The following is a 21,688-nucleotide window of genomic DNA, read 5'->3' on the forward strand; positions in this document are numbered from 1 at the left end:
GAGAGTCGTCCACTTTTTAAAGCACCGTGTTTTCAGGACAGAGTTAAAGCAATTTGTCCCAAGTTTAAAGGCTTTTTGGCTGCAGTCACCATCTAGAAATGATCACAGAAGAGGGGAAGAGGGGCAAGACAGGTTAGTGCTTTCAGCAAGGCAGCCTCTTTCCTATGTGAGAGGCAGTTATTTATAGCCTGCCTCTCCAAAGGTTAAAAACCATGATCTTCTAGATGGTCCGCTCCCCACCCTCCCCACCCCACCCCCTGCAACGCCAGATAAGTTTACTTTCTTAAGCATAAAAATAAGCAATATATCTTTTCAATAAATCTGCTAGCACTGTAGGGCAGCTGTTAACCAAACAGAACTGGATAGGGTTACCGGGAAGCATCCTGGAAAGTGGAGCCAATGTGCAGATCTAGGGAGAATTTGTCTCACTCAGGTCCTGTTCAGTGCCTTCTCCAGCTTCTTCAAATGCAGGGACGTATTTACAATGCCACGACTCTGAATTTTACATAAAACTCAAGTTCATTTTTTACTCTTTCCGAACAATGTCACTTTAGGAAAAAAAATACAGTTATTAACATGGAAAATGGGAAGCCATCCAGCTTCTCTACCTGTCAGGGTGAACACAGGGCGGGGCTCTTCTCCTCTAAACTGCATGTCTCCTGTTTTGCAAACTGCATGCTTTACAGATATTGATTATTTCACTCTGCACAGATGATTTGGTATGTCGCATAGAAAAAAAGCACATTTTTATTTCCTTTCTAAAATAATCTCTCTATTGAACATTATTAATGTTTTCTTTTATTTCAGCTCAATTTATATTCTAATACTGGCTAATTGTTATGTTCTAAGCACTTGTTTCTCTGTATGCTTTAATTAATAGAGAAGCATATTGCAATAACTTTTTTTTTCCCTAAGGAAAAGTCTGGAAGTTTTGCTTTATAGAGTAATATTTTTTTGTTTTGTTTTGTTTGTTCTTTTTGTTTGTTTTGTTTTTTTAATTCTGTTTGTTTTCTTTAAGTTCCCTCTTGGGAAAGTAAGAGTAATGCCATGTTCAGTGCTAGTTTGCATGTGTTCATTTAAATACTAAAAACTGTAGTACTGCTCGATCATATCTGACTGCTAGGTTTCAATTGACAGCTGAGGATTTGTGACTGGACCATGAATCAAAACGGCAGGCATTTATACCCCAGTACCAGTGAGGATACATTGGGAATTACTTGGCAAAGGTAACATTTTAATTATTTCCAACCCTACACTTACACTTAAAAATTACATGGCCTAGAGTGTTTGTTTTTAATTAGTTGTGCAGAAAATATGTTAAAAGTTTAGTTGTTCGGCTTTACCCTCCCTATTTCCCTAACCCTCTGTCTAATTCCTATTTAAATGCAGCATCAAATGAATCTGGGACTATGGCATATTTTAACGATCATTGGAATTTCTCAATACTGTCAAACGTTTGGGACAATTTATAACTTTTTTTTTTGGTGGGAGTCGGAGGAGTGGAATTTGACATTTAGATTTAAGGGCCTAGAAATGAAGTCATAGCTTTGGGGGAGATTTTTCTGATACCTGAGGAGAAAACCGTGGTTTTCTATATTATATGCATTTTCTCATTTCAAATCTTTCCTCTCGTGCTAACTCTAGGTCCTTCTTATATCACTTATTCACCGTTCAGTGGGGGAAAAGACTAGAAGAGAAATTTCAAGTCAGTCAATTTAGCCGTCATTCACAGTGCCAGTGAAGTTTGGAATGGAAAGATTATTCAACAGTGTAGTCAAAGAAGGAAATTTAAATAGTTTTCATTCCTGTTTGCGTACTGGTGTAATTGACTTTATTAGATTGGCTAAGAAAATTATATGAAAATAGTTTTGATATCATCATGTGCTTTGGTTTGAAGAAATACTCGTAAGGTAGTTGTCAGTCTTTTTGGAGCAGCTTGTGTCAAATAAATAATTTATGGTATAATGTATATTAAAGCACCGAGATGAACATAGGTTGTAAGGTAATCCTTGAGTTTCCTGACAATAGAGCCAATAGGTCCTCACCCTGATGGTAATCATCTGTTTTTAGTGTTTGTGTGAAACCAGTTGCTAAGATGTTAGTTAGGAAAGGGATGCTTGATTCCATAGTGGGTGATGGAACCTGCTGTGGGCTTATGGAGTCAGATGTATTCATTTACTCAGATAAAGCCTAAAAGCCTATCTGGATTTTGTTTTTGTTTGTTTGTTTTAATTCAAAAATTATATTTTGTTTGCCTGCCTGTGTATCTGAACACCACATGCATGCTTGGTGCTTGCAGAGGTCAGAAGAGGGCATTTGATTCTTTGGAACTAGAGTTAAGGATTGTTGTGAGCCATTAGGTGGGTGCTGGGAATTGAACCACAGTCCCCAACAAGAGCAACACGTACTTTTAACTGCTCAGCCATCTCCAGCCCTGCATTCATTAGTTAATTTAACATTAACACTTAGTTAATTTAACACTTAAGTTATTAAAATATGACTTTCCTTTCCCCATTTATATGTTGGTAGTAATATCATCTTTTAAATAAATCTATTGTTCTTCCCAAGAAATATATATTAGTACAGAAAAAAAAACCTATGTAATATATACTTACAAATGGAAGATAAACTTGATAGAAGTATCTTATATAAATAGTCTCAATAATTAATGATACTTAATTAAAATGAATGAAAGTGGCTTGAGTCTGAATTAGTAAGCTATTTAAAGTTAATTTAATTAGATTTGATAACACAATGTTTACACTAGTTTATTAAGTAACAGTCCTATACTTCATGCTTTGTCTATCAGCAGAATGGCCCAGGTTCACAAGGACAACAAATTAAATGGAAGATACTCATGTTTCTAAATGCTATTCTGGCTGTCAGAACTTTGTACTAGGTAGATCACTGACAGGTCTTTACTTAATCTAGAATAGGATAGTGTCTTTGAAGTGCATTGAAACCAAAGTGATGTGAAACTTTGGTGATTTGGGGTGAGTAGTTCTGGAATCAGAACTTGGTGTACCCCAAAAGAAAAGATAATCCACACACAGGAAAGAGCAACCACAGTCACTGATAGTCCTTGCAGAAGCACTGTTCATCTTGAAGCTCCCATTCTCATCAAGAAAGTTGATGTGGGCAAGCAGCTTCAGATCATAGTGAATCAGCGAGGGGGACTACCAGAATTTATTGATTTCATTTATTCTCCTTCTCTGAGGATACTAATCTTCCATTGAATTAGTGGATAACCATGTGAGATGGCCTGACTGAACAGCAAAGCCTGGGAGTTCTCTCTGGGTTGCATCTGCTCTTTTTGCCACGCTTCAAGAAGGGACATAGTTGGTGTTTCAGGTGTATCTATACATTCTGCAGGGACTCACTGAGTCAGGGGCAGGGTTGGGGCTGTCCTAAGTACTGTCTTGGTCACAGCAATTTTGAGTCTGTACATCACAGTTCAAAATAAGCGTGTACTGACGAGACAGCAATCTGCTTTGCTTTGCTACCATTCTCAAAGACAGACATGACTGCAGGGTGTGGTGGAGCTTGCTTTTAGTCCCAGCATGGGGGAGGCTGAGGCAGGTGAGTCTCGACTTTGAGACAAAGTGGCCTACACATGATTTATAAATGGCGCCCTGAAGTTGTTTTTAAAACTTGATGGATTTTCATTTCTAGATAGAATACTAAGAAGACAAATCCTAACTGCCTGTACCACCGTCACTTTCAAGAGAGACTGGGACAACCGAGGGTGTAGAGTCATCTTAGTAGTAGGACAACGTTAGGGAAAGAACGGATTTTTCAGCCAGAGCCATGAATGACTGAGCTTTAATATGGTAGATAAAGAACAGGCCATAGTTCATGCTTGTTGTGGTAACTCCTCGTTGTTTTTGTCATGGTTGTTGTTGTTGTTGTTGTTGATTATATTTTGACTTAAAATAGAACTAGATCACTTTCCTTTTTCCTTCTCTCCCTCCAGCCTCTCCCAGCTTCCCACTCTCCAGTCCCCCATGGTCCTCTACTCTCACTGATAGCCTCTTTTTCTTTGATTTTTGTTGTTTTATACACACACACACACACACACACACACACACACACGTGCACAAATGTTTATGCATAAAGGTAATCATGGAGACTGTAGATCACAACCTATATGGGTTGTGCCCCCTTTGAGGGTTGCATATCAGATATCCTGTATATCAGATATTTACATTACAATTCACTAAGTAGCAAAGTTACAGTTATGAAGTAGCAGTGAAAGTAATGTTATGGGTAGGGTCAACATAACATGAGGAACTGTATAAGAGGGGTCACAGCCTTCGGAAGGCTGAGGGCCACTGCTGTCCATAGGAAGGCCAGAGCGAAGCAGGCATTTGGATTTGCTTTCTTTTGTTGGAATTGTGCGTGCTGCCGCCTGGTTTGTCCTCTCTGCTTTCTTTCTTGCCTGGACCACTTGCCCCCTCGACATGCTTCCCTGTCAAATGCAGCTTCTTTGGAGGGTTGAAATGACAGGAACTGTGTGCATCCTGTGTGAGCTAGAGGGCTATCTGCCTGCCACATCCAACCCCAGCTCCGAAACCCTCTCCGTCACCAAAGCTGACTCTTGGGCCAAGCTTCCACAGACCTTCTAGGTTACAATCTACAGGGGTTTTCTTGCTTCGAACTTCGCATTTGTGAATCGGTCTCCCTCCTCCTCCCCCTTTGTGTGTGTTGCATGCATATACACTCACAAAGCTAAGTAAGGGCTTACTGAAATCGAGAGAAAGTGAACTTTCCCGCCTAAGCAAATGCTTCCTTGCTAGGGTTGATGCAGAATGAGATGCTGAAGGTCTCGCTTCCTTGTCTGTCGCTGGAGTCGCCTTCTAGGAGGACTATAGGTGATGGCAAGGCACTGCAACTGTTCTTTTCCTCTTCCATGCACAAGTTCTGTTGTTTTTGCACACGTGAGTTGTGTGGGTGTGAACACAGAACAGTTACTTGCTCTCTTTAGACCCTAGCCTGACTCTTGCTTGCACTCTCAGATACGAAGGGACAGTGTAACCGAATGCAAAAAGAACGCTGGAGGACAATCTGAGAATAATATAAACATAAGTTATTTTGAAACACTGGATGGGTGATTTATGCAAAAGAGAAGCTGGATTGACCGTTTCCTCTTCCCTTCTCGCCCTTCCACCCCTTTAAGAAAACGCAAAGCCACGAGTGAGTGGTTGTATGTGTCTGATGGCTTATATAAACAGAAGAAGCCTTCAGATGGCTAAAATAAACACGAGTGTGTTACAGAAGGATATGTTTACACGAACCATTTGCTCAGCCCCTGAAATAATGAAGAAATGAAGATTTGACTGAAATAATTGGGAGGATATTTTTTTCCTGCTTATGATGCCATAATTGAATGGCACCAAAGAGACTTTTATCAGTGGTTTTCCATGTTGCATGTGTTCCCAGGTCCTCTCTTTGAGTTGAATGCTTCATCCTGCCATTACTTTACACTTATTTTTGTAAGAAATTGTCGTTTATTACTGCAATTCCAGAGAGTTGCTTGATTTCCCAAGAGAAGTTTAGCAGCCAGTAAAGGTTATTTGGATCTGGCTGGTCAGGGGGAGGGCAAAGCGAAGGGGCAGCCGTGTGAATGGCATGCTCAGTAGTTATTGTGAAACACTGCTTTCTTTATAAAATGTATGTTCTCTATCGAAAGACTAAAAACCAAAAACTTAAGGATAATTTTCAGTAGGTTGCAAACTGCATTCACACATGTACGTTTATGTAGACAGGTAAGTGTCACATGGGATGCATGTATGTGGACAGTCCTGTTCCTATAGAATTAAGTTACTGTTTACTTCAGCATTATTTAGACTATCCTGGCATGTCTCCTAGGTTAGCATTTCCTGCTCAGGATTTCTTATCTTGACCCAAAACTGCAGTCCTGGGCAGCTGGGTTGTTTCTGAAGTTCCTTGGGATGGTGGGGGGGGGGGTTGAGTGGGGGTAGGAGGGGGAGCTGGATTCCCATCTCTGAATCTTCTTTTCAGCTGTTGGCTCTAAAGTGTTCACATTTTTATACAGCATCCTGGGGCTCTAGCACCACTCCAGGACTAATAGAAATGCTGATAAGCTAGGTGGCATAGGTGAGTCCTTGGCTCAAGGCTGAGAATTACCAAATCTAAAGTCAAACCTGAGCAGGGTTTGGTACCAGGGCAGCTAGCTGCTGTCATCCTTTGCTTTGAACAGTCTCGTGAAAGCAGTGACTTTCTGTCCTCATCAGCATCATTTGCACCTGTTGCGAGAGCAAAACTGAAGGCGGTAGCATTTTATTCAGATTATCCAAAATGGTTTTCACACACACACACACACACACACACACACACACACACACACACACACACAGTGTCTCTGTCTCTGATCTGGCTATTGGAAGCAGTGTTGAGACATCATTTTCGCCTACCTTTCTCCATTTATAAAGAGAGATTTGTCTAACTGGCCGTTTCCTTTTTATCTAGACAAACTCTTCAGAACACTTCCTAAGAAATTAATTGTATTCCAGCCAGACTTGCATGCTGCCATCCCACAGGAAATGGGTCAGCAATCCATTAAGATGCCATTAGATAATCTAATTTGGAACTTAATCTCTAAATTAACCATGCTCCATACTTGAAGCATACTTGAGAGAAAGAAAAAAAGTTTACGTTTGAATCGATAGGGGAGCCGAAGCGTGAAGAAGGCTGTTTGTTTTTTCTGTAGCTGTGGTCACGTCTCAAGCCGTCTGGTAACCAGGAGAAACCAGACATGATGTAATTCCAGATTGAACTTGAACTTCAGGGACTTAGCATGGGGGAACAATGGGCCATAGGAATCAATAATGTCCATTTTCCACATGATTATGTCTGGAGCTTTCCCGTCAACCCTTTTGGATGGACAGTGTGGCCAAAGCGAGATGATCCAGGGACAAGATGTTAGAGGAAAGAGAACAACTTTCTCCATGGTACTTTCAGAGCAGTGCTGCAGATTCCAGCGGGATTAGAAAAGTTCCCGCTCTTCAGTGAAGTGGGAGCTCGTTCAGAGCACTCTTTGTTCGCCTAGGTAGGACAAACTTAATCTTCCGTTTCCTGTCAGATGGTTTTTGGCAGCAGAGCCAGAGAGGGAGGAGCAGGATTCAGAACATTCTCAAAATGCAAACCTTACTGGTTAACCCTTTGCAGCTAAAGGAAGTGTGCTAAATGCTGACCTTGTTTGAAGATGGTTTATGCAAAGCACCGTGTAAACACGCACACTCTCTACTGAGGAAGTCAGCTCCATTGCGGCCCACACACCATCACTTCATTGTTGTGATCGAGGAGCTGGAACTAGGTGTACTGTGAATAGGGTCATATTTAAATAATAGAGCCTAGAAATGAATGTATTTTATAGGAAATGCTACAGCAGTAAAGACAAAAGCCTTTTGAATTTCCACATGGGGAATAAATAATAATATTTATGTTGCATATCAGAAAGTATGGAAATTGAGTTTTCTCTCCTATTTACTTCATTCTGGGAGCTCTCTGCATATGTGAACACAGTGAAAGGGCCAACGTCATAAATATAATTCTTAACTCCTTGACATCTTACTCTTCAGAAATCTGATATAAACAAGTCCTCTTCTTTAGAAGCAAAACTGTAAAAATAATACTAGTATTTGCTTTTAAGAAAAGTCATTTGTGAAAGAGTCTCCTGGCTTTTATACAAACTCACATTTCTCTTTCATTTAGTATGCCTTTGGTGAGCCTTTCTGTGAAAGGCACTATTTTGGACAACCGTTTTTGGTTTTTTTTGTTTTTTGTAGGGAAATGTCTGTAGTTGAAGAATCACTTATGCAAATAAGAGGAGCAGTAACCCTTGTAACAATAGCATTCAAAAGAAGCCCAGGGGTGGAGAGGAATACAGACTAGAGAAAGGCTGGAAATCAACATGTGGGCTTCCCTGTGGCATGGTCTGGGAGGACTTAAATGACTACAGTTGGCCTGTATGTCTTTATATTTTAATTGGCAATAACATCCCGTAGCTTCATAAGTGTGTGTGTGTGTGTGTGTGTCTGTCTGTCTGTCTGTCTGTCTGTCTGTCTGTCTCTGTGTGTATGCATGCACGGGTGTCTTGTAATTGATTTGTAATTAACAATCTTCATAATTTTCTATCATAGGTTTTTTAGCTCTAAATTATGAGCAAAATCAAATCTTTTAAAAATATGCTTAATTTCCTGATTGAGGGGAAGAATTGCCCTTTAAATCTTATTTACATTTGACTGTTGTAAGCAAGTAAGTTTTTGTGACTTTTGAAGTGCCTGGGTTCCCTTGTTGAAGGGCCTTCTAACATCATATGTGGAAGCCTCTATAGTAAAGAGCAAAGGGTAGCAATGATCTGGTGCCCTAGACAGCTGCGCTGTCCCCATGTGAAGTCACTATTGCATGTAGTCTTTTTCAGATGCAGTACTTCACTGGTATATGATACCCCCCTTTTTTTTTAATTTGGAAAATACTTTTACTTATGTGTGCTACAACGAACCCTTGATCCAGTGTCCCCCAGAAGCAAAGCGGGCTGAAACAATTGACTATAAACCAATGAGGTTTGACAGCCTCCCATTTGATGTTATTTTCAAAAGTGTGGCTCCCCAAGGATTAACAATAAAGAAGGCTATTTACCTCCTTAGTTAAGAAATAAATACACTTCTCTTTCATTACTATGAAGTGCTATTGCTTGCAGTTAGATTCATTCTATGAGCCACCTGCAGTTTATGATATTTGGTGTTTCCCAGAGAGCCCACTGGGGCCCTTTGCAGAGCAGGTAAGAGCTAGCGAGGGGGCTTTCTGATGCAGACTATTACAAATAGTTATAATCATTAGAAATCATCTTGCATGCAAATAGGATCATTCAGATGGCGATAATGATCATTAAAAATGGGAAAAATAAATCAAAGAAATTCAGGACCTGTATAAAGCATGTAATGTAATTCACTTTCACTCTGGCCCCTTGTAAAAGGGGCTCAAAAGCAAATTACTGTCATACATCCACATCTGCACATATATAAAACAAAGGCACATATTATTTTCAGTTGGAAAGCAACTAGCATTGGATAAATAAATTACAGTTACTAATGTGGAATTATTCTTGTTCAGGAGATCTCGTGCTTCTAAGTGTCAGCCATAAGCCATTGGCTATCATTTATAATTCACCTGCAGTACAAATATAGGAACAGGAAATTGAAATGTTTTTCACAAAGAGTCGAAGTAAAGAGTATGGGTAAGAATGCAGATTCCAGGACTCCAATCCTGTGGCTAAGACCTGGGCTTCTGCTACCTAATGCTAGTGTACAGTTGGGCAAGACTTCAGGCTTCCATCTCCTCATCCATAAACTAAGCATGAATGTTTGTTGTTAGGATGAAAAGTCTTAAGATCGGTCAATCACATAGAACATGTATGGCAAATTACTCATGCTGTGTAAGTGCTATTGATCACATGCCATCTTCTTTGTTCTACTATATTAATAGATTCAACCTGAAGCATGCTCATTTATTCTGTCCACTGATGTGAATGAGTTGTTTTTCACAAGAAAGCAAGCAGCTAGTTAAGATGCAAGGTAGTATATCTAGACTTAACTAACATACCTGAGCCAATTCTTTCACACCCTTTTTTTTTTTTTTTTTTTTTTTTTTTTTTTTTTTTTTTTTTTTTTGCTTTAGCAGAGGAAATTCCTTCCTGCATGTTTTTGGAAAAGATATTAAAACCAGCATGTTAGTAATTTATCAAGAAAAATGTCCTTTGGCCAAAAGAATAACAGGTAACACCTGAAACTGGTGCAAAGTAATTGAAAGTAAATTTTTCTAAATTACCATTTTCTGTGGGCTGCAGGCTCCCACCACTATCTATCTGTTAACAATATGGCTACTTTAATTATACAACAGACTTTGTATAAACCTACCAAATCTTTGTTCTCTATTACCTAGTATTGCTCAGGTTTCTTAAAAGAGTTCCTATAATCCTTGAAGGAAAATCAGTCCGTCAGTCTAAATGGCCAATAGTATGATTCCCCTGGACAGTATTAGTATAATTAGAATTCTGACATTCTATGGCCTAATATTGGAATGCTTCATTCATTCTGAAATGAGCACTGATTAGTAGTTACGTGGGTTGAGCCATTCTTCCAATACCTCTCACTGTTTTAGTGACCTAAGACTAATAAGTGAAGTATGTTACTTTGGTTCCTGCCTCAACTTAATGACTTCATCTATGTCTACTTGACACCCTGTGGTTCTGGTTGGTAATTGTGTTAAAAGCCAAAGAACCAATCACTTTTGGCCTTGAAGTCACTGTCACAGGATGAATTTATTTATTTATTTTTGTAATGACCAACAGATGTTTCGGCACTCACGGCTGTTTTGTTCGCTTTCTTTGAGAGATAAAGAATCTATTCACTCTGTTAGTGGAACAACTTGGGTTTATCCAGATTAAGAAGTATACATAGAGTGAGTTTTAAAGGCATGGTTGGACTATGTATAAATCTACCAAACCCTTGTGCTGTATTACTAAGTACATCTCAAATTTCTTGAGAGTTTCAAACCACTTTCCCTCATAGTGCTCACTGCAGTGTTACGGGGGAACTTCTTTTTGCTTCCCAAGAAGACAGATCTAGAGACTTTGAGGTTTGTTGCCTCTGACAATCCACTTATTCACTCAGTGCACAAGTCCCCATGTCAACATTATCTAGGTTATGATATAGTTTGTGTGGCATTATGGTGAATTCATTGTCTCCTGAAGCAAATACCTTAAGAAAGTTCTGTCCCAAAAGTCCTTTCCAAGGTTGGACTGACATGTGACTTTGTCAGAAAGCAATGTTGCATAGTGAAATGCCCATGAGACACAGACAAAATAGTTAATATCCGGGGCTACATGAGAGACATTGGCCTTTCTTTCTACATGAGAGAGGATACTGATGGCCATTTCAGGAGTTCATAGATAAAACACCAAAGATGGAATCTTATGTTCACCAGCATGGTTGTGATCCTCAGTGTCTTCTCCCTTTGTGCTAATTCTGTGAATTGAATCATCATAGATCCGTATCGTTTCTAATTCAGTGTCTTCCCCGTTACGTTATTCTGTAAATAATTTGATCAGTTACTTCAACAGAGATGAGACCACAGTGTAAAATGAATTAGGGATGTCAACCTCCCTGACATCCTAAACCATATATCCTAAGTCAAAGGAATTGGCTTCTGTATCTTCTCTCTTGGGGAGAGTCAGTCTACACAGTTGGTCTTAGTAAAGGGAATATGTTTTCCAAGATATCCAACATTTTGTTTCTGGAATTTTGATTTAGCTCTTGTGTGTTTTGCATGTAATATCTCATAACAAATGCCATCAGAATAAGCTGTGTTTTGGTTTCTGATGCTGCCAAAAATCTTTTGAACTTTTAATCCTGATTTTTCATAGATGTATCCTTTTCTTACTACTTTTGTTTTTAGCGGTTATGGGTAGCAAATGTTTTCTAGATATATGTTATCAGATTTGAGTAAGATTCATCTTTAGTTTATCTATAGGTGATTTGACAAAAATCTAATGACAAAAAAAAAAAACACAGCTTGGAGATCCATATTGCTATCTTGGAAAGTTTTAGAAATCCTTTTAAGCTTTCTTACCAGTCAAAGTATAGACTTTTAAAAAAAAAATTGAACATACAGAAATTCATACAATTTTCACTCCACCGTGAAGACCAAGATATATTTTATATGTACCAGATTCATATATGTAAATGTTAGATGTTGATATTCATCTGTACTAGAGAGTCACAGAGTAAATGGTGCTTATGTATTCTCAGTGAAGAATTATGAAAATTTAGGTGTGTTTTTAAATTAAGTGATCTAATTTGGTTTAACTTTTCACATTGTTACGTAGGCTTTGAATTACTTTTACCATGATCCCCTCCCCATTCCTCAAGGGAACTGCTGTCAGAACTCTAAAGAATGTTCCTTATAATTCTGAACTTAACCTATGAATTGGTGATAAGAGGCTTGTAAAACTCATATATGAGGTCTGCATAGTGTTCATGTTTGAGATTTATTCTGCCCTAAAGATTTGTAAGTAGTATCAACAAATGTACTACCCTGCAGTGTCCGTATGGCCATAATGTAGGCCAGGAGATTTAGAAGGTGTAACTAAACATTTAAATTAAACTTGGTACACATTCTACAGCATGAATCGTCTGTGTGACGAGCAGCTATTTACCCTGAATTCTCATCCTTTCTCTAAGTAGTTGATAGGATTATCCTTTTCAGAGTCACCTCTATCATTCAGTTGTTAAAAGGCTCTCTCCAAAGCTTGAGATAGCTAGATGACAATGAAGCTCCTCTAGTTGGCGATTCTTCTTGATTTCACAAGATAGCTTGCTTGTTGTTGATGCTGTGTTTTACTGCTAATGATTATCTGTCAAGCTAGACTTTTTGCTTTTGACATGTATGTCTTACTTTACATTGAAAAGATAATAGATGGCTATTTTGTAAGTTCCCTTATTGTTAAGAAATAGTATCATCTATAGCCAGACTCTATAAGGATAGATAAGACTGGGCCATTTTTGCCCTTGTAGCGTTTACCTTTCAGTCATTAAGATAATTGCAGATAACAGATGATTATGATATGAAGTAATAAATGCTGTAATAGGACTCTGTACAGAGTGTCATGAAGCACAGTTGAGGTGAAAATAAGTTTCTTGGTACCTTATGTAACTTTGTTCCCAGTCAATGCTACAAACTACAGAAATAATTCTGAAGATGTGTGTAGGAAGAGAGAAATATGTGAAAAACAGTCAAGTCTCTCAGAAAAGATTTCAGTAAAAATATGCACTCTTTAGGACTGGGGTAATTCAACAACTAAGGAAGACTTGTAAATTGGTGTGTGTTATTTTTCTGCATAAACTTGGTATGGAATATCTCAATTTTAAACTCAGAGATACTCAGATGGCAATGTATTCATAAATGAAATGTAATCAAGGTCAACACCTTTTAAAAATATCCCAATGTCATGGTAGCCGGTGATTTGTTGTCTAAAACTCATCTGCCTCGTGCTAAACCATTATACTAAATTGATGAGCAAAGTGAGAGCCGGGTGTTGCTGCTGTTGATCTGGTCATCTAATCATAAAATCCATTGAGAAAAAGAAGTCACTTGTTTCTGTTGATGCATTGCTGAGCAGTATGTATCTAGACATGTAGAAATAAGCCATGTTATATACTGAAGTGTCTTCAGAGTAAAAAAAAAAAAGTTATGTGTCTGGTTTTTTGAAATCTAAAAGCGCTTCTCTGTAGTAATTGCCATCCTGTTTTCTCTGCCTTTAAATGCCTTTAATGGCCAAACCTGAAAAGATAGGCAGGTCTAGATTCCTAACTACAATCCATTTCACCTATGGTTTCAACAGTAGAGGAACTAAAATTTAAAATGTGGAGATATGCCATGCCAGACCATTGCTAAACTGGGGACAGAACTGTCTGTGCGAGGATTCCTTGGTACAGTGATGCAGCTGCTATGTGGCTGGCATTAGCACCAAGTTGAATATCAATATAAACAATGCCACAGATTAGGTGTACCCCAAAATGTCTGGGGTGGGGTGGTTTTTGGTTTTTGGAGCTGTAAATCTGGCATTCCTTTTTTCCATATGATTCTTTTATGAAAAATTATGCCAGGGGCAACTAGAGAATTCTTTTTTTCAAATACGTTTTTAAATCCCAAGGCCAATATAGGCTGGCACACAGCTGACTGGTAAGAGACAGAGCTGCTGGCTCAAGCCACTCCCCTTCTCTTTCTTGTCATCCTGACTGCATCCCAAATGTGCCATCATTCCTGGTGGTAAAGTCTGGGAATGCCCAGGCCCCTGTTGCCAGCCAATTGAGGAAAAAATGAATTGAAAGGAAATCTTTGGTTCTATCTAAGGAAATTATAGAGGAGAGCAGGAAACCACCAGAGAACCCAGCAGCCCCCGAGCTGCACCCTCCACAGTGGGCTTTTGTACAGGATGCAACCAGCTGGGCTCTGTGTGGTCCAGGATAGACATCCACTTGGTTGTCTAAAACTCTTCAGTTATATGTGATCATTAGGTATTTCACTATATATTGCACATGCCTGAAACTCTATCATTTTCTCATGTGAGAGAAAAGAATATGTAGTTCATTACATTTTCAAATGTATGTAACCCAACAGGTAGATAAACCCACCTTACCCAGAATGTCTTGTGAATTAAAGATTAAACACAACTAATATATCTAGCAAACTACAGTAGTCTAGTATTGCTACAAATTTATGCTTTTCGTCTTTTTTGTTTGAACAATGAAAATCATATTGCATACAGTGCATTGAAATGGGTCAGATATTTAAAAAAAAGAGTCTCCTTAATTAACTAGAGTTCAGCAATTGTGAATGTAGTTCATTTTGTGTTTTTCTGCATATTAGTTAGGTCTTTTCATGGAAGCAAGAGATCATATAGATTACACCTGTATGATGTGTATAATCTAGAAGTTATCACATGTGTATATATATATATGCATTATATATATAATATAGCAAAGTCAATGCATGCTATTAATTATTAAATTTTATTAAAATTTTGGTTTAAAAAGTTAAAAATATAATAGTTGTAATTTAATGCATTTTGAATTTATATTTATGATATGGCTGGAGATTTTAACATTGTCTTATTTTTTCTTTCTTTCTTTTTTTTCTTCCCTTCTCTTCTCAACAGTCCTGGTACCTGGGCTAGCTTGGTTCCTTTTCAAGTGTCAAATAGGACACCCATCTTACCGGCAAATGTCCAAAATTATGGTTTGAACATAATTGGAGAGCCTTTCCTTCAAGCGGAGACAAGCAACTGAGGGGAAAGAACCACAACCATAGTATAAGAAAATTAGGGGAAAAACACCCAACAAAGGAAAAGAGGAAGACTGGACAACAGGGAGAAAGGAGAGAAACTGAAGAAAGAAGACGATAGACCAGCATTGCAGCACTTACAGTCACTAATTCCCTTAAGGTTGAGACTATAGTGACAGGAAAGGGTCAATGACATCTCACTGATGCTAGACTGCAGCCCCTGCACCGTAGCCTTTGTTACATGAAGTCCGCTGGGAAATAGATGTTCTGTCTCTATGACAATATATTTTAACTGACTTTCTAGATGCCTTAATATTTGCATGATAAGCTAGTTTTCTTGGTTAGTATTCTTGTTGTTTACGCATGGAGTCACTATTCCTGGTTATCTCAACAACGAAGGCTAGGAGGCGGCATCAGAGGTGCTGGGGACAGAGCCATGAGCCAGCCATTTTATAAGCACTCTGATTTCTAAAAGTTAAAATTATATATATATATATACATATATATATATATAAAGAATCTCTGTAGCCTTTAGTTATCCGTACAGATTTATTAAATTTTGGCCCTTAACCCAGCCTTTTCCAGTGTGTAACCCAGTTTGAAATCTTAAAAAGGAAAAAAAAAAAAAAGAGAAAAAAGAAAAATAGGGAAAAAAAAAAACGGTTTGAACTCAAAGGCTCTATGGAAGAAATGCCTCTATGTGGGTAAAGGGTTACCTCTGCATGCAACAGTAAAAAGTAATATAATATTTTCCCCACAAAAGAAACACTTAACAGAGGCAAGTGCAATTTATAAATTTATATCTAAAGGGGAATCATGATTATAAGTCCTTCAGCCCTTGGACTCTAAATTGAGGGGATTAAAAAGAATTTAAAATAATTTTGAGCGAATTTATTTTCCCCTCAGTTTTTGAGGGCATTTAAAAAGGCATTAAATCAAGACAAATCATGTGCTTGAACAGAAAAAAAATAAAAAATAAAAAAAAATATTGAAAACACAGCACTTAGGTTGGCTTAGCTGCAGCCTCCTCAGAGGTCAGATTATTTATTTAAAATTACTGGTTGCATCAAGAACCCATAGGGTGTACAAACGGTTCTATACAATCTGCATCGTAGAGACAAAGAGGCAGGGAAATCCATGTCACAAGGGTAAAGCTCCCCGTGTACAGGCTGGGAATGCCAGGTAGGCTAGGAAAACCCGCTCGCTCTTCAGAGAAGTGCCATCAGGGTGCTGGGAACATGCATGGTGCTTTCGGACATTAGCCTTGTTCAACACATTTCTCGTATTGACAGATCTATAGTGTGCATGGGCAGACACATGCTGCCTCTATGTCTCTTAAAATTTTAATTAAAAGTACTCTTTCCAGTAATCCTAATTTGCACGAAGATATAATGTCCACATTACGTGCCTTGCCTTGAAATCTAAAAAAAAAAAAAAAACAAAAGACAAAAAAAAAAAAACCACAAAAGTGACATCACTACACTTGTTTTGCTGCATTTATTATCGTTTTAAATCTTTACCATTTTTATGACAAAATATTTTGTACTCCAGACGAAGAAAAATGTGTGACATCATGGATTTTTTAGACAGTTACACCTTTATCTCACATTTATAAAGCATATCATGGCTGTGTATAGTTGCCGCTTAAAAATTGTAATCGACCAGCAATATTTTCAGTATTTTGGTGTTTTTTCTATTAACCTTTCATGTTTTTCATCTTCCAATTAATATTTGGGGGGGAGGGGTTTCAAATTTATACGAATTATGCAATACCAAGTTTTGCCTATGTAGGTAGTGCTTTTAGCTGTATTGGTTATTATAGGTAAGTACACAGATTTAAAAAAGAAATAATGTATGCTTTTTTTGTTTGTTTGTTTATTTGTTTGTTTGTTTTAATTGACCAAAGTGGGTACTGCTATTTTTGCAGTGTGATGAGGTCCTTTTGTGTACTGAGAGATGGACAGGGGATTTTTTTTAATATACATATATAAATATATATATATATTCAGGGGTGGGTGGGAGGATTTTTAACCCTTTACAGTGTAGCAGTGAAACACTGCACCCTGAGATGGGCCTGGGCTGCAAAGCGACTGTTCTGCCTACTGTGACAAACTTCAACTTAAACAGGTTCCCCCCCACCGACCCCCATACTTTCCCACCTGGGGTGCAAGCTGAACTCCTTTCTGGTTTCCAAGCTAAGAAACCAGGAAGAAAAAGCAAGCACAGTGAAAGCCTCCTAGAGGCCGACTTAGAGGAACTGCCCTGTCTTATTTTAGTTGTTATTGATAGTTTTTTGTTTTTTTTTTTCCCTGAAAGTTCCTGAAACCACAGTGGAAAGTGAGCCTGTCTCATATTTGGCAAAGACATTTCTTGAAGTGCCCACATAGCAGATGTTGGCTGTTTCACACTTTTGAGTTTAACACAGGAATAAGCTTTCTTCTACCAAACACATTCCCCCATCTGGAGGGAGAGCTCCCCTAGTCCCTCCCCGCCCTCTGTCATTTTGTTAATGACAGGATAGGCTGTTCCTGTGACTTACTACTTCAAAATGGATGGCGTTGCACTTAGGATCTTCTTTGACATCCAGAAGGTTGACGAGAGAGAGGGTTGCTCTTCTTGAATGTATTTGGACTGATAGATTAAAATCAAAGTTCAGTTTTTAAGGAACAAAAATAAGTCAATCCTCTTATTTTACCTGCCCTTGTAAACTGGAAAGTGGAGCAGAGGGAAATATAGAATTTTAAGCAACCAATTTTCCTGTGGATGAATTAAGTGTGTTTGATAATGATGGGGGGGGGGTCATTTGAACGGGTGGTACTTCAAGTATATATTTGAGTTAATTTCCCCTGAGGACTACAGGTGAATAGAGACCAATTTTATTTTGTCTTTTCCCCATCCCCCACCTGGTCCTATTGAGTGTATCCATTACTCCAAGGAGATCTTTAGGAATTAGTGACATAAGCAGTCGTCTGTCAAGAAGCTGTCTTGACCCCACCCCCAGCCCCACCCCAGGCCCTGCCCTAGTAAATAAACTGTCAAGTGTATGCATAGCAGATCATTTAATAGAGAGTACTTGAGATGATGCTCAGAGGCCCAGGAATTAAATCTGACTAGTCCACTCATGACCACATGCTGGTTAGCACAGTGGGATTCTAGGATGCAGGTTCTAAGAAAGGCCAGCCCAGTCTGTGATACTTGCTTTACAGATAACACATCCTCTCAGCCAAGCTCATAGTGTCTTTCTGACCTATTTGCTGAAGAGTGCAACCCTACAGGACACAGTATTCTTTCCAGGCAGTCCCCTCTCCTTGTCACCCGTGAATGAACAATTGTTGCTAAAGTACATGGCACACTGTAGGCATCCCTGCCTGCCTCTTGGGTACAGAGGCCTAGGGCAACTGTTCCTTTTTTTTTTTTTTTTTTTTTTTTAAACCTAGTTCAATGTTTCTTCTTTTCTTTGAGATAAACTTATTAAAAAAGCACTACTATAGAAAATCTCAAATCCACGTTTAGCCTTCTATTTTTTTTTTAAAACCAGGAAGTATATTCTGACGAAGGGCCCCACTTTTGCAGGTCTTGCACGCCCTTTCCTTACCCAGACTGCAGAGCTTCAGGATGGTGAAGGTCACCCAAGGGCATCTGTTAGGGGGTGGTGTCTCCCACCACCAGCTCATGGCACTGTCCAGCCTTTGTTGTATTGCTTTGCAGCCCACCACTCACAGTGCCTCTAAAGTGTGTGTTTCCCGAAGTGACGTGAGCAGTCGAGACTTGCCTAAGGGGGGAAAAAAACCTGAGAGGCAGTGAAGGAGACTGTACATAAAGACATGGCAAAACCTTAAGTATAGCAATATAGTTATCGGGTAATATTCGGGTGGGCAGCTCCATTATAAAGTATGTGAATGAATCTGTGAAGCTGCGAGGAGAGAGAAGAGCGTGGTCTTCTTAATGAACCGCCTACCTTGTAGACAGTAATTTGTACACTGTATAGTTTTGTTAAGAATTTTTTTTTAAATTAAAATTCCCATGTTTGTAAAGCTAACTTTTTAACAATTATAATGGAACTATATGTTGTTTCCATTTTTAAAGTAAACAAGAATATTCCTTGTTTAGAGACTGGACTCGAGTTAAAACTCTCCAGGCTCTTAAGTTATGTATTAAAAAAAAAAAATCTGTCCATGTTAGGAGATATTTCACAGATTCTTGTGCTTGAAAAGCATAGGACGCTAATCCTTTAAAAAAAGTGTAAATGGAGAAAAGTTATATTTTATGAAGGTTATTTTGTTGTATTTAGTATTGGAAAAGTTGGTTTTCAGAGCATTTCAGAATGTTGGAAGCACCGCTGTCCTTTTGTTAGTATATAAGGCCTTTTAGCAAAGGTTTTCTCCTTTTTTTTTTTTTTTATTTTTGTGATTATTCCATGATGGTATTTAAGGTTAAGTTTCACAGAGCATTCAGGATAGGCAGAAAATAAAATAGTGCGATGTCTCACATAACGTGTCCTCAGGGAGCAGAATCCGGATTTGTGACTTGTAGCTTCAAAAGGACTCAACGGCAGAGACTGCACGGGAACATCTTGAGCAGCGAAGCAGGGCATGTTCTCTACCTAGACGCAGATTCTATGTACCGTGTGAAACGATGAAGGCTGCAGAAAGTTACCCCATATCAGTGAACAGTATTCCTTCTCCATGAAACAACGCTACAATCTTGCTGGCAGATAGGCCCCAACCAAGCATGGCATTCAATATCGCTTACATGTTCCTGTCAAGGTCTTTTGTTCACATTAACCAGCTGCATGCTTCCTGGACTTTAAAAATTGGGGTTTCTATATTTTAAAAAAACATATGTGCAGGCTATTCAAGTTCAATAGTAAAAATGCAAAATTGAATGTTCTACTCCATGCTGAAGGAGCTGAAAACTGCCTTCTTCATATTTTGCACTTTCTAGTAGTTGCCCTGTCTTTTCTAATTCCTGAAAATTGTGGGGGTGGAGTGGATCCCTGCACTGGGGGGAATAACATGGACCACCGATTTTGCCCTTTGACCCTGCACAATGACCTTTGCATCAGCCAAACTCATTGCCATGACAACTCTTTGTACTGTGTCGTGCCACAGATCTGTTGGTCACATTGTTAATAGTAAAGGGGACAAGTTGGAGACGGTCAATTTTTACATTTTTTTTGTTGCAATTTTTCTTCAATGGTTGTAAGTAGTTTTTTTTTTTTAAATGATAAAAGGGTTCAGTAGTTACTACTCTTTAGAAATATCTGTGTGTTGCAATTCAAATGTATGTTGAGATTGTGAAAGCGCTTCAGTGGCACTAGCCTACGGGACCCTAGATTAAGCCTTTGATAACTTTTATTGCATGATACAGTACCAGTAACAAAAGGTGGCCTAAACATGAAAAGCAGTGTATGCTAGTGTCACTCAAGCCAGTCTTGTATTACTGTATTTTTGACAGAATGGTTTTGAAAACTGCGCTACAGGGACTGATGTGGCAAATATATCTCTTTATGCAGAAGGAAGTCTTTTTTTTTTTTTAAAGAAAAAAAAGAAGTATGGCTTATTATGCATTCTTCATCGAGGGCATTGAAGTTGCATGGACTGATAAAAGTTGATGCAAAATGAGAAAGAAACAAAAAGACAAAAACAAACAAACAAAAAAAACAAAAAACAAAAAAACCAGCAAAATGTTTACCAAAAAACTCAAACAAATGAGCAGTGCCTGTCCAATTTCACAGTCTCTGTTGAGTTCAGTTGTAAATATGTTTCAAATGACATTTTCTTGGGAAAAAAAAATCTCTACAACGTTGTGGAATGTGAGGGGCAACTGTCTCCCAGGCATAGGCGTCTCAAAGCTGCGTCAGCTGGCGTCGTCATCAGGCGGTTCATTTGTGCTTCTATCACTGAGAACTTTGAGCACCCTGGGACAAGGTACCCCCACCTCAATGATATTTCTCTGAGAACAACTTTTGTAGGACTGTGTGTTTCTTTAGATACATTTAGTACAACTGTAGGTGACGAGTAGTCAGTCATTGCTTGCTAGCCACACACCAGGGTTGATCCATTTTAAAACTTTTGGCATTTTTGTCCTCATGGGCCATAAATACAGAACCTTGTGTTTTAATTAGATTTTTGGAAAAAAATAAAAAATAAAAGGAGGCACATGCATAATCTCCATGTAACAAGCCTCTAGCAGTGGGATGTATTACACGACAGTTACTTAATTTCTGGAGTTCGGGCCTCTGGGATAGGCCCCAGACTGGGCCGGAATGTTAGTGAAGGTTTTATTGTGCCCGGTTGGAGGATAATGTTCTTTGTGTACTTTTTGTGGGTCGCAAATGAACTCGATTGCCACAAGTTTTAAACTGGTGTAAATCAAGCTTGACTTAATGTGATTGTTACTGTTATATCCAGCCTATACTGCTAGCAGCTGCTCATACTGCAGTCAATTACTGGAAGCGGATATATTTCCTATGCAAAAACTGTTTAAAACAATAAAATGAGCTATGCTACAGACTCTGGCCTCATGTTTTATTTTTCTCAATGTCTTGATGCTCTTTCAGCAAGAAGGCTGGGTCAGTAGGATTTTGAAAGTTGATCCTGGCCCTTACATTTGGACATTGGGTGACACCGGCTTACTTTCCAGCAGCTGGGAGGGTTAATATTTCAGTTCAGTACTGAACTGCTTATCTGTGTGGTTCCTCCTCCCACGATTTTTTAACAGTGACAATGAAAATACAAGTGCAGGTACAGAATTTCGGACCCAGAACACCCTTTGAGCTGTGACTTGAAGACAGTGTGTGCCACAGAGACCAGACTGTGGT

General features: G+C 38.7%; 1 protein-coding gene across 4 annotated transcripts in view; it reads left to right on the plus strand.

The window, feature by feature from the left end:
- The window catches only part of Nfib (nuclear factor I B), a 215,511-nt gene extending 194,133 nt beyond the window's left edge, over positions 1–21,378 (plus strand). For 2 of the 4 annotated variants that reach the window (XM_021160526.3, XM_021160527.3), the window contains exons 11-12: positions 1,138–1,226; positions 14,741–21,378. In XM_021160526.3, coding sequence (XP_021016185.1) covers positions 1,138–1,226; positions 14,741–14,870 — 219 coding nt within the window. In that variant the 3' untranslated portion in view covers positions 14,871–21,378. The remainder of the gene's footprint in view (positions 1–1,137; positions 1,227–14,740) is intronic. The other 2 variants (XM_029476292.2, XM_029476293.2) reach the window with 1 other exon arrangement.
- Positions 21,379–21,688: the final 310 nt, after the last annotated feature.

Source organism: Mus caroli, unplaced genomic scaffold (genome assembly GCF_978045245.1).
Source record: "Mus caroli unplaced genomic scaffold, Mus_caroli_1 scaffold_6, whole genome shotgun sequence".
Classification (NCBI taxonomy): domain Eukaryota; kingdom Metazoa; phylum Chordata; class Mammalia; order Rodentia; family Muridae; genus Mus; species Mus caroli.